General features: G+C 40.2%; 2 protein-coding genes across 2 annotated transcripts; both read right to left on the bottom strand.

The window, feature by feature from the left end:
* Window positions 1-1,255: 1,255 nt before the first annotated feature.
* On the bottom strand, window positions 1,256-3,452 carry LOC135555929 (ferritin, middle subunit-like). The gene is made up of 4 exons (XM_064988746.1): window positions 3,132-3,452; window positions 2,616-2,762; window positions 2,256-2,381; window positions 1,256-1,801 (listed from the first exon to the last, which is right to left on the bottom strand). Exons 1-4 carry the CDS (start codon window positions 3,231-3,233, stop codon window positions 1,646-1,648), a joined length of 531 nt encoding a protein of 176 aa, XP_064844818.1. The 5' UTR covers window positions 3,234-3,452; the 3' UTR covers window positions 1,256-1,645.
* A 5,051-nt stretch (window positions 3,453-8,503) lies between these two features.
* On the bottom strand, window positions 8,504-10,426 carry LOC135555925 (ferritin, middle subunit-like). The gene is made up of 4 exons (XM_064988743.1): window positions 10,105-10,426; window positions 9,573-9,719; window positions 9,213-9,338; window positions 8,504-8,751 (listed from the first exon to the last, which is right to left on the bottom strand). The coding sequence occupies exons 1-4, from the start codon at window positions 10,204-10,206 to the stop codon at window positions 8,596-8,598; spliced, it is 531 nt and encodes a 176-aa protein (XP_064844815.1). The 5' UTR covers window positions 10,207-10,426; the 3' UTR covers window positions 8,504-8,595.
* Window positions 10,427-16,665: the final 6,239 nt, after the last annotated feature.

Below are 16,665 nucleotides of genomic sequence, written 5' to 3'. Positions count from 1 at the left end.
TCCATCCGTTGTATATGAAATCTTGTACCAGTCCTAACAGGCGGGAAAATTCTGTAATGAATTTTTTATTTTACCTTTATTTAACTCAGCAAGTCAGTTAAGAACAAAATCTAATTTTCAATGACTGCCAAGGAACAGTGGGTTAACTGCCTGTTCAGGGGCAGAATGACAGAATTGTACCTTGTAAGCTCAGGGGTTTGAACTTGCATCCTTCCGGTTACTCATCCAACGCTCTAACCACTAGGCTAACCTGCCGCCCCAGAATAAAAGTATTGCGTTGGTCTAGCTGGAAGCAGAGAGAATAATTACTTTGGACTTTTCAGACTGATTTAATTCTCCAAAATGAATTAATATAAAATCATGCTGACACCAACAAAAATAAAATGTTCCATTCTAAGAAATGAGCCCAATACCATATCGGTCCATATTATCAGACAGGTGTGTTATTTAGCAATAAGAAAGATCATAAACTCAAAACATTATCTTGTTGCTCGCAACATAGACTATTGCTGACTTGACTGTCCCAAACTTTCCACTGGTACTCAGCCAAGGATGTATATACACTGAATAATGTAGGCCTATCTGTTACAACAGACTCCTGTTACTGCCTACCATGCTATGTTGTTGTCTTAGGTCTCTCTTTATGTAGTGTTGTGTTGTCTCTCGTCGTGATGTGTGTTTTGTCTTTTATTTTAATTAACTTGTAATGAATAATGTGGAAATGTGGATAAGTATCAAGTCGAGACTAAACTTCTGTCATGGTTAAAACATATTGATACAACAGTAGCTAAGATGGGGATAGATCTGTCCATGATAAAGTACTTCTCTGCCTTAACGCTATCAACAAGGTAGGTTCTACAGGTCCTTGTTTTGTCGCACCTGGACTACTGTCCAGTCACGTGGTCAGGTGCCACAAAAAGGGACTTTTTTTGTACAATTGTCCCAGAACTGGGCTGCACGGCTCACCCTTAAGTGTACACAGAAAGCTATAAATATTATGCATGTCAATCTCTCATGGCTCAAAGTAGAGAGATTTACTTCATCACTACTTGTATTTGTGGGAATTATTAACATGTTGAATGCACCCAGCTGTCAGTTTAAACTACTAGTACACAACTCAGACACCAATGCATACCCCACAAGACATGCCACCAGGTCTCTTCACAGTCCCCAAGTCCAGGACAGACTATGGGAGGTGCACAGTACTACAGAGAGCCATGACATGGCTGCTATTCCACATCAAGTAAATCATGCAAGCAGTGAACTAAGATTTAATAGATAAAAATACAACTTATGGGACAGCAACTTCTATTGTTATGACCCTCAGTCAGTAGGTCTACAATTGTCAGTATTCACTGGTATGAAGATGCTCAGTAAAAGAGCAAAGAACCTAAATAGACGAATACAACATCCATTACTACAGGTCAACACTTAAAAACAGCAACAAACTTCAGTGATATTTTTTAAATTGTTTCATAAGACTTGCCTGCAAAATACAGTAGTGTTGTCAACAGAAACACCAATGTTACAGCTGTTGCACTGCACCAGTTTAACACTCCCCTCCCTATAAATGCAAAGCCAGGAGGATCTATCACAGTAGCCAGTACTCCTGGTCTGAGGCTGGAGGCCCGGGGATGGAAGTGGTTTAGCTCTGGCCTCCCAGGGTGTGCTTGTCAAACAGGTACTCTGCCATCTTGTTTTTGACCACATCCATCTTGGTGAGGTTGGTGATGTGGTCTCCCAGCTTCTTAATGGCCTCCACCTGCTCATTCAGATAATGGGTCTCCAGGAAGTCACACAGCTAAAGAGGGAAAACACAGGTCAGACAAGAGAATGACTACAGACCATTGTAGATACAGTAACACACAAGAGCCTGGTGGTAATGGCATAAGGGCAGATAATGAGGTGTCTGCAGTTTATTTTTTAACTACACAAGTCAGAAATTTCTATTTACAATGACATCCTAACATGGCAGTGGGTTAATCAGGGGCAGAACAGATTTTTACCTTGGCAGCTCAGGGATTCGAGCCAGCCACCTTTTAGTTACTGGCCCAAAGCTCTAACCACTAGATGAACTGCCACCCCTTATGCATTAGCTGCAATGTGTGTGTAGTGGTCATCTGTGGACTATTGTGTGCGTGTTAAGAAACAGATCACCCAATCCTGTCTTAGTTAGAGCTACAACAACCTGATCATCTCCTGAGACAAAACCTGTATTCTATGTGATCCATACATGTGGTTCCACCATAACTTACATGGGGGTCAACTTTGTCAGAGGCAATCTTGTGCAGGTCCAGCAGGGTCTGGTTCACATTCTTCTCCAGCTGCAGAGCACACTGCATGGCCTCCAGCCCATTGCCCCACTCATCACGTTCTGGCTTCTACACAGGCCAGAGTGAACACAGGAGGGTTAGGGACAACTAGCAAACGTTAAGGTTTGGATAAAGTGAACAGAGTTACATCCCTCACACTGTTTCAGTTCAGTGGTTAGAGGCAGTATGTTTAGGACTACTCCAGGTTCTCTATATCAAAGTAACGCTGGACACTCCATGGAGTAAAGACATTTTCTATCAGTCTACAATCTAAAATGTGTTCCTCGATGCTCAGGCGCTCACCTTTATGTCCTGGAGTAAAATGCGTCCACCTCTCTTGTTCTGGAAGGAGAGTAGCTTCTCGGCGTGCTCTCGCTCCGCGTCGCTGTTCTCCTTGAAGAAATGCGCGAAGCCAGACAGAGCCACATCGTCACGGGAGAAATAGAAAGCCTGGGTGGACAAACAAAACAGTGTGGTTAAAAGAAAAGAAAAAAAAGTGCCGAACGTGACTGTTCTTGTGGCAACTAAACTTGATACAGGCATGAATCAGTCTAGTCTGTAGTCTATTTGGTAACCTGACAATTAACCTGTCAAGCAAGGAGTTGTTACGCGCTCTGACCAAGGTAGGATAGATTCCCGGCTTCACTTGAATACTATACCAACCTGGAGGGTCTTAATAGCCTTGCCAAGTAAAACTCAAATATGTACTTAACGGAGTTGAGGTTATTGGCTACAGAAAAGTCAGGTGAAAAGTGGAATTTAGGCCCAGGCATAATAACAGGTAGCTCAACAAAACGGTCATCTTGGTAGACTCCTTACCATTGAAGTGTATGTGTAGGAGGCAAACATCTCCAAGTTGATCATCCGGTTGATGGCAGCTTCGCAATCGTGGTGATAGTTCTGGCGGATCTGAGACTCCATTTTGGCAGATTTTCTTTAATACCTAAAGCAACGGTACAAAAATAGGATTTATCCGACTATTTTGCTATTATAGTTCGGGTAAGTGTTATGTTATCAATCCAAAATGTTCTATAATGCGGGACGAAGGCAGAGGAGTTCCGTTCAATCACTGTTGAAGCAAGAACTTCTTCATGCGTCTTCTCAGACTTGTGAACTGGAAGGAGCCTTGTTCGCTCTATTTATTGTTCCAAATGGATTGCGTCAGTGACATCCACCCTCACAGAGCGGAGCCAATCACCTTTAGAAATTCAACAGGAACCATGCGGATCATTTGACGACGACACCATTCCTCAGGAGTGAATGTAACATTGTGTGTTCTCATGAATTCTTGATAATCGTATAGTTGGCCATCATTGTTCAATAATTGTTTAATCCAAATACTGTTGTTGTTTTTGTGGTTTAAGTCATTCTCATTCCATATTGTATTCTTATGTTCTTTTGTCAGAAGATTTTGGAGTGAGTTAGAAGATTTTATCTTAAAGAGAAGACTACCAATGTTAATCTGAGAGACTATGATATTATGTTTTTTGATATGGACCCCGATTTAACTTTCATTGTTCATTTGTTTATCTTTAATCGAAGATTCTTTATCCATGAAATGAAGTGGGCAGAGAACAAACCCCTCTTCACATTATTTAAGATAAAATTTAAATATTATTTTGAAATGATCAGTAAATGTAAAAACAAAAAAGCAATATTCACCCTAAAGAGACTCATATCTCCCTCATTATCTTTAAACATCAGCTGTTCGAGCAGGTCACATATCATTGCACCTGTACATAGCCAAATCAAAATCAAAATCAAATCAAATCAAAGCCCATCTGTAAGTCGCCCATCCAACTACCTCATCCCCATATTGTTACTTATTCTTTTGCTCCTTTGCACCTCAGTATCTCTATTTCCACATTAATCTTCTGCACATCTATCACTCCAGTGTTTAATTGCTACATTGTAATCACTTTGCCACTACGGCCAATTTATTGCCCTACCTCCCTAATCTTACCTCATTTGCACACACTATATATATATATATATATATATATATATATATATATATATATATATATATATATATATATATATATATTTATATTGTGTTATTGACTGTACGTTTGTTTATTCCATGTGTAACTCTGTGTTATTGTTTGTGTCGCACTGCTTTGCTTTATCTTGGCCAGGTCACAGTTGTAAATGAGAACTTGTTCTCAACTGGCCTACCTGGTTAAATAAAGGTGAGGTAAAAAAAAAAAAATGTTTAACAAATTGAAAAGGAATCTTGATATGTAATACCCCTGTCTGTTAGGTTTATGTACTCTTCTTTGTATACATTTTGTATTGTTGTGTTCATAATAATAAATAAATAAAAATATATAAAAATATAAATAAATGATGATCCCACTCATTCACATCACCTAAAGCAAAGATATGTATTATATTGACGAGAGCCGAGTGACCCATCTCACAATGGAAATACATGTGCTCAACAATTGGAGACAGGCAAGATCAGGTGGAACCATTCTAGCCAATGAGAGGGAATGCACGGGTGTGAACAACACGCAGAACTTGACGTAATTTTTCTCAAAGTTGCCGGAATGCCACGTTCATCCGCATATATTAGTACATTTATTAAAGCTTAAACATTACGAAACTTCTATATGATCAAAATCCGCAAGTAATTTGACACTGTTATATACCTCCACACAAAAACGGTTTTATCTCACGCGGACAGATTGTGGGTGGAGTAAAAGCTCTTGCCTCGACCTCATCTTAATCTGTTTAAAAATTGTTACTTTGTTTATTACGAGAGTGGATGAATTTACTAGTTTTGACTAATTATGACAAGAGTTAAGAAAATGTTGAGACGTGGAATGACTTTTCAAATAAGTTACGTTGCACGTCATGTCTGATGTTGGCTGACAATTTTTTAGCTACGCTATCCTTACGAACTGCATAGCATATCATTACAGCAGTATGTACCAGTATGTTAGCGTAAAGTTAGTTGGCTATTAATACATCAGGATTAGCTAAGTGGTATAGTCATTGTGCGCTCTCAATGGATACTGGAAGTAGCTAGGAAGCTAGCCAATGTTAGCCAGTTAGCTTGGGTGCTTGACTGCCGTTGTGAGGTCAAAATGCTCGGATCAACCCTACTCCCCGGCCAGAGCGGCCAGTGTGGGCTCTGAACGCTCCGAGGGCGAAACACTTTAAATTTACGAACGGACAATCTGACAATGCTCTGAATTTACGAACACCGAGAGCGTGCTCTGGCACTCCAAATTTAATTTACAAACACACCCGAAATCGTACGATGTCTAGCTAGTAATTTGTTATGCTAACAAGCTAGCAAGACCATCAGCTTCCGGTAGACAGGCGAAGCACTAGTAAGCTCATCTAGAAGTTTACAGTTCTTTTACAGTATACTCAAATGTAACTTTATTTAACTAGGCAAGTCAGTTAAGAACAAATTCGGCCTACTCCAGCCAAACCCGGATGACGCTGGGCCAATCACAGCCAGATGTGATACAGCCTGGATTCAAACCAGGTATTAAAGTGATGCCGCTTGCAATGGGATGCGGTGCCTTAGACTGCTTGCACCACTCGGGAGCCCTAGACCATTGCGCCACTCGGGAGACCTATGAACTAATAATATATAGTATGCAGTATGTATGTCATATACAGTATGTTAGAATGGGTAATCGGACACTACTTAGGTCTTCTGGGGCAGTATGCATCAAGCCTCTCAGAGTAAGAGTGCCGATTTAGGATCAGTTTAGCCTTTTAGATCACATTGAATAACATTTCAATGATGGGGAAGCTCCTCCCCCAGCAGCCACCCAGCCCCTGATCTTTCCTGGCCTAGTATGTAAGGTAGTGCCTCTACTCCAATTGTTTGAGGACAGGACCCCCTTTCTCCTAAAATGTAAGCCAAAACAGGCTCTATCTATCAGTTTGTCATAGCTACTATCTAGGTGCAGTGTTTGATGAAAAATTATGAAGCTGCTTCAAATGGGGGTAAGGGTCTTCAACATAGATAATCCTTGAAGTATGTGCCCTGCTTTCTGTTACTTTGATCAACTGTTTTAGACTGAACCTCAGTTTATAGTGTAATGTTTTCATTGTGAGCGCAAACAAAGTTTCGGAGACAATGAGACAAAGCTTCTTCAGACTGTTGGTAGTGACAGGAGACTTATGCTTAAACCAGTGTTACAAAAAGGGCTGCGACACACTTGGCATTCCTTCTTTTTTTTTGCGAAAAGGGACATCACCTCCTGACTAAATGATGTGTCATGCTTAAAGGATAATTTAGGGTGAGCATATAACGCGAATGTCTAGCATCACAAAGGTTGCCCTTTAATCTAACTCCTAACCTTAACCTTAGACCTAACATTAACCCTTAACCCCTAGCCTAGCTAATTTCAGCCACATAGCTAACGCTAGCACCTAGCCACCGAGCTAACGTTAGCCACAACAAATTGGAATTCGTAAGATATCATATGTTTAGCAAATCGTAACATATTGTAAAAATTGCAATTAGTAAAATATAATACGAAATGGATGATGGACATCCACAAATTAATACATACCATACAAAACATATCATACCAATGGGAGTATCCTGAATTTACTTTAACTATGTTACGTCTACCTCTGAGTCCAGATTGTTCTTAGTGACCATATTTTAGCAGAAGGGAAAACATAGCATTAAAAATGAAAATGACATAGAATTGTCTTCATTTTTTAATGCAATTCTTTTCTGTAATGTTCAAAACCGAGAACCTGTGTTAAGTTGTTAAAGCCATCATGTGACCAGCTGCACAAAGTTATAAACAGTAAGTAATACTGTAAATGATTAACCATTACATAACTTTTTTTATTTAAGTTCTGAAGGGTGACAGTGTTTTTAGTCTGTACTCTTTCCCCCTTCCCCTTTCTCCCAATTGCTCCCTCTCACTATTTTTTACCAGGGGCGCAACATTGGTTTTAGATGTGGAGGAGACATATTTTTTGGGTCAAATAAACACAGCAAACAGCCTAACCGACTACTCGGAGGCAAAATACAACAAATTTCCAGAAAATGTTGTCAATTTAGTCAATCAGAACTCAAATAGCAATATTTTTCTGTATTACTTTAAACTTTTGGTCTAACTATAACAGTTCAGAAAGTCACCACCAATGTCAAAACCCATTATTCTATATACACTGCTCAAAAAAATAAAGGGAACACTTAAACACAGTGTAACTCCAAGTCAATCACACTTCTGTGAAATCAAACTGTCCAATTAGGAAGCACCACTTAGTGTTCCCTTTATTTTAAGCAGTGTACATACACATATTCCATACCATACAAATGTACTTAATTTTACCATGGCAATACTTCGTTGAATAATCAAAGTTGAAGAGTAATTGAAAATGCCATTGACAGTTCTCATTAGGCTATTTTCCCCTTTAACCAAGTGGTCTAGCCACCAGAAACTCCTTTGTCTTTAAAACCATTCAGTTCAAGTATTCAGGTTTGGCTTGCCTGTTAATTACCAAAATGACAGCTTTCAGTAACTTGTAAAGTAACAGTAGCTTTGCAACCATATGACAGCGCCATTAAGTCCCTTAAGAACGAGAGGCTTGTAGAATCATTCCTTTTGAGTATTCAGTTCATAATTTGCTGTAGGGGAACTATTGGGCATTACCAACTGAAATAAATAATGTGTTAAGATTTGCCAGTCAGAGACAAACTTCCCATCACTAGAGAAATGTGCCATAACAGCTGGGTAACGGTTTTGATTGAACTCTAGGCTATCTAATAAACTTGCGATGCACAGCGTAAAGGTCTACATCTATTGTAGGTAACAATTTCACTCCTACGGCGCTAGAGTTGACAGCTGGGTCCTTAATTGACATGGCACTATTACAAGATACAGTAAAGGACACCCTTTGGTAAAAGGTAACATCCCTTATAAAACTCATGTTAAACTTCTATTGTTATGACCCTCAGTCACTAGTAGGTCTACAATTGTCAGTATTTATCACTGGTATGAAGACGCTCAGTGAAAGAGCAAAGCACCTCAATAGACTGATACAACATCCATTACTACAGGTCAACACTTAAAAAACAGCAACAAACTTCAGTGATATTTTTTAATTGTTTTACAAGAAGCCTTGCCTCCAATACAGTAGTGCTGTGAACAGAAACAGCATTGTCACAGCAGTGTTGCAATTCACCAGTTTAACACTCTCCCATCCCTATAAAAGCAAAGCCAGGAGGATCTCAGAGAACCAAGGAGTCCTGGTCTGAGGCTGGAGGCCATAGCCTGGGGATTGAAGTGGTTTAGCTCTGGCCTCCCAGGGTGTGCTTGTCAAACAGGTACTCTGCCATCTTGTTTTTGACAGCATCCATCTTGGTGAGGTTGGTGATGTGGTCACCCAGCTTCTTAATGGCCTCCACCTGCTCATTCAGGTAATGGGTCTCCAGGAAGTCACACAGCTAAAGAGGGAAAACACAGGTCAGACAAGAGAATGAATACAGACTATTGTAACTACAGTAACACACAAGAGCCTGGTGGTAATGGCATAAGAGTAGATAATGAGGTGTCTATTTTTTAACTAGACAAGTCCATTAACACTTATTTACAATTGCATCCTAGTGTGGAACAATAGGTTAACTGCCTTGTTCAGGGGCAGAACACATTTTTACCTTGCCAGCTCTGGGATTCAACCCAGCAACCTTTGTTACTGGCCCAAAGCTCTAACCACTAGACAACCTGCCGCCCCTTATGCATTAGCTGCATTGTGCGCATCTGTGGACAATTGTGCGCGTGTGAAGAAGCAGGTCAAACAATCCTGTGTCATTAGTTATCAGAGCTACAACAACCTGATCATCTCCTGGGACAGTACCTGTATTCTATGTGATACATACATGTGATGTGTGGGTTCACCATAACTTACATGGGGGTCAACCTTGTCAGAGGCAATCTTGTGCAGGTCCAGCAGGGCCTGGTTCACATTCTTCTCCAGCTGCAGAGCACACTGCATGGCCTCCAGCCCATTGCCCCACTCATCACGTTCTGGCTTCTACACAGGACAAGAGAACACAGGAGGATTAGGGACTACTAGCAGACGTTAAGGTTTGGATAAAGTGAACAGAGTTACACCCCTCACAGTTTCAGTTCAGTGGTTAGAGGCCATATGTTTAGGACTACTCCAGGTTCTCTCGATCAATATAACTCTGTAGACATTTTCCTCCATGGAGGAAAGACATTCTCTATCAGTCTACAATCTAAATGTGTTTGATGCGCAGGCGCTCACCTTGATGTCCTGGAGTGAAATGCGTCCACCCCTCTTGTTCTGGAAGGAGAGAAGCTTGTCGGCGTGCTCCCGCTCCTCGTCGCTGTTCTCCTTGAAGAAATGCGCGAAACCACGCAGAGCCACATCGTCACGGGAGAAATAGAAAGCCTGGGTGGATAAACAAAACATTGTAGTTAGAAAAAGAAAAACATGACAGCATTCTATTCTTGTTGTGGCAACTAAGCTTGATGATATAGCGATGAATCAGTCTAGTCCGTTGTCTACTTGGTAACGTGACATTTAACCTGTCAATGAGTTGTTACGCACTCTGACAGAGGTAGGATAGATTCCCAACTTCATTTGAATGCTATATCTAACCGGAGGGTCTTAATAGCCTTGCCAAGTAAAACTCAAATTTACTTCACGGAGTTGAGATTCTTAGCTATTAATTGTCTAGACCTACAGAAAAATCAAGTGGAAAAAGCCATTTAGGACCAGGCATAAAAATAATACACAGGTCGATCAACAACAGTCATCTTGGTAGACTCCTTACCATTGAGGTGTAGGTGTAGGAGGCAAACATCTCCAAGTTGATCATCCGGTTGATGGCAGCTTCGCAATCGTGATGATAGTTCTGGCGGATCTGAGACTCCATCTTGGCAGATTTTTATTTTATATCAAAATGAAAAGTACAAAAACAAAGTTTCTTAAAATATATTGCTATTATAGTTCAAGTAAGTGCTATGTCATCAATCCGTAATGTTCTATAATGCAGAACGAAGGCAGAGGAGTTCCGTTCAATCACTGTTGAAGCAAGAACTTCTTCATGCGTCTTCTCAGACTTGAGAAGGAGCCTTGTTTGCTCTATTTATTGTTCCAAACGGAATACGTCAGTGAAATCCACCCTCACAAATCGTAGCCAATCACCTTTAGAGTTTCAACAGGAACGAGGTGGGTCATTTAAAGACGAACCCACTAATACACATGACCTAAAGCAAAGATTATTTATTATATTGACAAGAGAGCCGAGTGACCACTCTACCAATGGAAATACATGTGCTCAACGAATGAAGACAGGCAAGATCAGGTGGGACCATTCCAGCCAATGAGAGGGCAGGGACGTGTGTGAACACCACGCACAAATATATTTCATTTTTCTCAAAGTTTCCGGAATACCAAATGCATCCACATATATCAGTACATTTGTAAAAGCTTAAACATTACGAAACTTCTATTCGATCATAATCCTCAAGTAATTTGAAAGAAAGATCATGGGCAGAGTAAATGCTCTCGCCTTGACCCCTTCATCTCGGACTGTTATTTTATTTTTTTACTTTGTTTATTACAAAGTAACATTCTATTGGAAACAACTAAAGCAGTAGTATCAGCCAAAAGCAATGCCACAGTGCAGGTCTAACTACAGAAGTTATTGTTGAAAAATGTGTGTGTGTTATATCCTTAGAAGAAAATAGAAAGAATTCTAATATTAGGCTAATTTAGAAATAGTCTACGTCTACGTTTGATTTAGGATATAAAAGGAATTGAACTTTGAGACGCATTTCTGTAAACTTCTGTTTCATTCTCTAAGAGCACATGTTTCAAAAGCATACCTGGCTTAATTGTTTACCTTTTCCAGAATAGAGCCAAAAGAAAAACTGTATGGTTTATCACACTTTTTTTTATATCAGCTCAATTTTCAATATGAGGTATGGAAATACAGTAGTGGACAGAGAAAGAAAGGCTGGCTTTTGTAGAAATGGTATTTGAAATGGTATGTCAGTTGATTACATTAGCCTAGAAATAACTACACAAAATCAGTAGCTACATACATCTGACCATACATAGGTTATTAAGCTAAAAATGTGAAGTGGAAAACTTTTTACAGCTAATGAAAATCAAAGACGACAGTAATAAAGTAACCTTCCTAACAACTTCAGTTCACATGACCTGATCTTCCACAACTGTTGACAGGGTGCTTGTTTAACAGTATAACTTTAGACCGCCCATACCCGGGCACGAACCAGGGACCCTCTGCACACATCAACAACAGTCACCCACGAAGCATCGTCACACATTAATGTCTGCTAGGGGAACTACAACTTCAAGGTCTCAGAGCAAGTGACGTCACTGATTGAAACGCTATTTAGCGCGAACCACCGCTAGCTAAGATAGCGTTTCACATCCGTTACACTCACCCCTCTTTTGACCTCCTCCTTTTCCGTAGCACCCAGTGATCCGGGTCAACAGCATCAATGTAACAGTATAACCTTAGACCGTCCCCTCGCCCATACCCGGGCACGAACCAGGGACCCCCTGCACACATCAAACAACAGCCACCCACGAAGCATCGTCACACATCAATGTCTTTATCGAAATTTCGCATTGCCTCTAAACCGCTCGTCGTCCCCTTATGCCATCATTTGTGATTCTCAATTGTCAGTAGAAACATCTGATTTGGCAAGTCAGCCATACCAGCTATCTGTTTTTTATAAAGGCAATAATTTAGGCTGAATGAACTGTATTGCTGCCAGGTGTAGCAGGAGTAAGGTGTTGAGCCTGCTGTTGGAACAGCTTTATGTCAGCCCTAACATTTTGGGCACCTTTATAGTGCAATTTATGTATTGTTTAGTACTTTGCTGGCATGCAGCTACATTTGGGGGGGGGGTTACCCCACAAGTGATCTGGGGGGTTACCCCACAAGTGATCTTATCATATTTCTCCAATGCCAAATCAGTGTGTCTTGTTTCCAACGAAACGGTCCCTGTTAGGAATCTGACTATTGTTCTTTCTTTCAAAAGTTAGGCCTACCTTTCCACCCCAGACAGTAGGTCTACCGACGCAGACAAAATGTCAGATTTAACAGACTTCTACTCTTCTTTAACAACAGAAGGTCACAAGGGTTTCCCTAAAAGCTGTCTGGGTTTAAACATATTTTGTACAGAAAGTAAATAGCTTAATCAATCTAAAGGTACAGAATTAAATTACTTCAAAAGCAAATTACATTGTTTGCCTCCTCCACTACAGGAGATTGTAGCTCAGACTCTGAATGTCAAAGAAACTAAACAATTACATTCCCATATGCATCAAAGTCATGTCTTTCCAGGCTATTTTCAAGTTGTTTTTTGCATAAAGCATAACGGACCAAAGTGCTGTTATAGATCACTGTATGTAATCGGATCTGTTTTATGGTAGCCATTTTCTTTTTGACATTTTCTTCAATAAATGGTAGGCCTATGTCATACCCCCTCAATTCCAGTACTGGTTTTAACTTAACAGTCATTCACTGACTTGGAGGGAGGCTATTTAAAGAGTGCATGGTGGGTGGGGTAATTGAACGACAAATCTATGGATATAGCAGCCTATAGCCTAATTCTGTCTGTGAAACAGGTAGAGCTTCCTCTTGTTTCTTAAATATGAAGAAATAGGTTACAACACAAAGCCCTCTTGTTGTTAGTAAAGTCTAATTAAATGAAGACGGTTTAAATGAATTATTCCTTCTCCAATTTGCTTTTTTTCAGCACCATCAGCTGTCCATTTCCAATTGATTGTGCTGCGACTGCTGCTTCAAGTTTCAGCACCACAATGTAAGTAACTCAAATCTGGCTTATTGTGATGTCAATAACTTGGATAAATACATCATGGGCAAGAAACATATTGTTTTTCTTCAAATCAATTATAGTAGTAGCAAGCTATCATAGTTGACCTCCGGTCCTCAAATGCTCTCCTTCTCAAACTGAACAGAACATAGGCTATAGGCTAGTCTACGCGCAAGATATTGCATTTTTTGGATGAGGCCTAATTAAAAATACTTTTCTGAGGAATTCCTTGACTCTCCTCCTGAACTGCCACTGTAGGCCTACACAGCACAGCATTGGTTAGGCAGCCAAAAAGAAGGTTTTGATCAGCAAGGGCAGAGCAGGCCTCAGGGTTGGAATATCCGCTGCAGTGTGTAATGCAGTCTAGTTTTATTTACGCTATCCCAGCAACTATCTTAGAAATATAACCTTGCTCTGTGCTTCTGTGCTAAATAACCTATAGGCACACTTCATATTTCACACCCAACAGAGAATTTCAAATTACATGACCCTCCCCTGCACTAGATTTAAAAAATAGTAAACCCTCCTCTTGACTGAAATTGAAAAAGCATGACCCTCCCCTTTTTTCCTCCAGGTACCCACCCTGTACATTTTTATCCATCTCTTAGCATTACAAATTAATCGTACTAACAAAGAATGTTCTTAAGTTAAAGATATAAACAGAAGTGATAGTAATACTATAAATGACTAACCGTCACAGAACTCTTCTGAAGGGTGACACAGCGTTTTTAGTCTGTACTCTTTCCCCTCCCCCTCTATTCCTATTTGTCTCCCTCCTTCCCACTCTTTCTCCTGTCATAACCTCCCGTTGGTTGTACTATAGTATGGAATGACTCCCTCAATGGTTCTGTTTCAATGGATGTCAAGGACTATGCAGACCGCTATCGCATTGGTGTCTATGGAGTACCCCACTATCACCGTGACAATGGTGGAAGGAGACTAGGTCTCATGACTGTGGAAACAGACTTGAGCGGTGATGAGTGGGCGAAAACGTCATGAGACTAGGAAAAAAAGGGAAGAAGTAGAGAACAGTAGTAACATAAACTCTGTGACTTACTAAGGCATTTTAAACAAATAGCTGTAATACGGTTGTTTCTGATGAATGTTGGAGGGAAAATACACCAAAAACTTTCCTGATCATTTGGCCAATATACACCAATCACAACTCAAGTAACAATATTTTTCAATATTACTTTAAACTGTAGGTCTAACTAACAGTTTAGAAAATCACCACCAAACCCCTTGGTTTTACACACTCAATAGTTTCCTGTGTGAATCAAGAATGATCCACCTCAGATAGGGACAGACAGCCAATTTAACACAACTGTGGGAAGCATTGTAGTCAACATGAACCAGCATCCCTGTAGAACGCTGTCGACACCCTGTAGATCGAGTCCTTGCCCCAACGAATTGAGGCTGTTCTGAGGGAAAAAGGGGAGTTTGCAACTCAATATTAGTAAGTTGTTCTTGATGTTTTATACACTCAGTGTATATATACAGTGCTGTTCTATATTTTTGATACTGAATGTTATCAGATCTTCACCCAAAACCGAATATAAGATAAAGGGAACATGAGTTTACAAATAACAAAAAAATGATACTTATTTTATGTATTTAATTAACCAAGTTACGCAACACCTAATTTCCCTGTGTAACAAAGTAATTTCCCCCTTACACTCAATAACTGGTATTGCCACCTTAAGCTGCAATTACTAAAAACAAATGCCAAATACCATATCGGTCCAAATTATCAGGCAGGTGTGTTATTTATCAATAAGCATGACAACCTATATTATGGGGTTGCATGGGGTTGCCCGTCTACATTTACCCCAGTGTGGTAATCATTAGTTAGATCAGTGGTTCTCAATCCTGGTCCTGGGGACCCAAAGGGGTGCACATTTGAGTTTTTTCCCAAGCACTACACAGCTGATTCAAATCATCAAAGCCTTTTGATGAGTTGATAATTTGAATCAGCTGTGTAGTGCTACGGCAAAAACAAAAATGTGCACTTGTTTGGATCCCCAGGACTAGGTTTGAGAACCAGTGAGCAAGATCATAAACTCAAAACATTATCTTGTTGCTTGCAACATAGACTATTGCTGACTTGACTGTCCCAAACTTTCCACTGGTACTCAACCAAGGATGTGTATACACTGAATAATGTAGGCCTATCTGTTACAACGGACTCCTGTTACTGCTTACCATGCTATGTTGTTGTCTTTGGTCTCTTTTTATGTAGTGTTGTCTCTCTTGTCGTGAAAGGCCTTTTGCTTTTGTTAGGCCGTCATTGTAGATAAGAATTTGTTCTTAAGTGTTGCAGTGATTTCACCTACTCTGGTAGCTGATGTGTGTAGTGTTGAGTCACAGACACACAGGCTTCACTCAGCACCAGTGCAAGTCATGAGTAAAGATTGAAAAAGTAAGGGGCCTAGACAGCTGCTCTGGGGAATGCCTGACTCTTCCTCGATTATGTTGGAGAGGATTCCATTAAAGAACACCCTCTGTGATCTGTTAGACAAGTAACTCCAGATCCACAATATAGCAGGGGATGTAAAGCAATAACACAAACGCTTTTTCCAGCAGCAGATTATGATCAATAATGTCAAAAGCTGCAGAGAAGTGCTTTATCTATTTTTAATCTTTATTTATTTAACTAGGCTAACTAAGTCGGTTAAGAACAAATTCTTATTTGCAATGACGGACTAACAAAAGGCAAAAGGCCTTTCACGACAAGAGAGACAACACAACATAAAAAGAGACCAAAGACAACAACATAGCATGGTAAGCAGTAACAGGAGTCCGTTGTAACAGATAGGCCTACATTATTCAGTGTATATCCATCCTTGGCTGAGTACCAGTGGAAAGTTTGGGACAGTCAAGTCAGCAATAGTCTATGTTGCTAGCAACAAGATAATGTTTTGAGTTTATGATCTTGCTCACTGGTTCTCAAACCTAGTCCTGGGGATCCAAACAAGTGCACATTTTTGTTTTTGCCGTAGCACTACACAGCTGATTCAAATTATCAACTCATCAAAAGGCTTTGATGATTTGAATCAGCTGTGCAGTGCTTGGGAAAAAAACTAAAATGTGTACCCCTTTGGGTCCCCAGGACCAGGATTGAGAACCACTGATCGAGCTAATGATTAGCACACAGGGGAAAATGTAGATGGGCAACCCCATGCAACCCCATAATATAGGTTGTCATGCATCAGAACATCAGAAAGGGGGAAATACTTTTGTACGGCACTGTATATATACACTGAGTGTATAAAACATCAATAACAACTTCCTAATATTGAGTTGCAAACTCCCCTTTTTCCCTCAGAACAACCTCAATTTGTTGGGCCAAGGACTCGATCTACAGGGTGTCGAAAGCATTTGCAAGGGATGCTGGTTCATGTTGACTACAATGCTTCCCACAGTTGTGTTAAATTGGCTGTATGTCCCTATGTGAGGTGGATCATTCTTGATACACACAGGAAACTATTGAGTGTGAAAAACCAAGGGGTTTGGTGGTG

This window comes from Oncorhynchus masou, chromosome 15 (assembly GCF_036934945.1).
Source record: "Oncorhynchus masou masou isolate Uvic2021 chromosome 15, UVic_Omas_1.1, whole genome shotgun sequence".
Classification (NCBI taxonomy): Eukaryota; Metazoa; Chordata; class Actinopteri; order Salmoniformes; family Salmonidae; genus Oncorhynchus; species Oncorhynchus masou.
This window is presented reverse-complemented; position numbering and strand designations above follow the sequence as displayed.

Excerpts from the sequence above, each read along its gene's own strand:
- LOC135555925 (XM_064988743.1), bottom strand. The coding sequence starts at position 10,206 with ATGGAGTCTCAGATCCGCCAGAACTATCATCACGATTGCGAAGCTGCC. Across the intron at positions 9,720-10,104 it reads CCTACACCTACACCTCAATG|GCTTTCTATTTCTCCCGTGA; the intron begins GTAAGGAGTCTA and ends TTATCCACCCAG. Across the intron at positions 9,339-9,572 it reads TTTCACTCCAGGACATCAAG|AAGCCAGAACGTGATGAGTG; the intron begins GTGAGCGCCTGC and ends TGTCCTGTGTAG.
- LOC135555929 (XM_064988746.1), bottom strand. The coding sequence starts at position 3,233 with ATGGAGTCTCAGATCCGCCAGAACTATCACCACGATTGCGAAGCTGCC. Across the intron at positions 2,763-3,131 it reads CCTACACATACACTTCAATG|GCTTTCTATTTCTCCCGTGA; the intron begins GTAAGGAGTCTA and ends TTGTCCACCCAG. Across the intron at positions 1,802-2,255 it reads CTGACAAAGTTGACCCCCAT|CTGTGTGACTTCCTGGAGAC; the intron begins GTAAGTTATGGT and ends TTCCCTCTTTAG.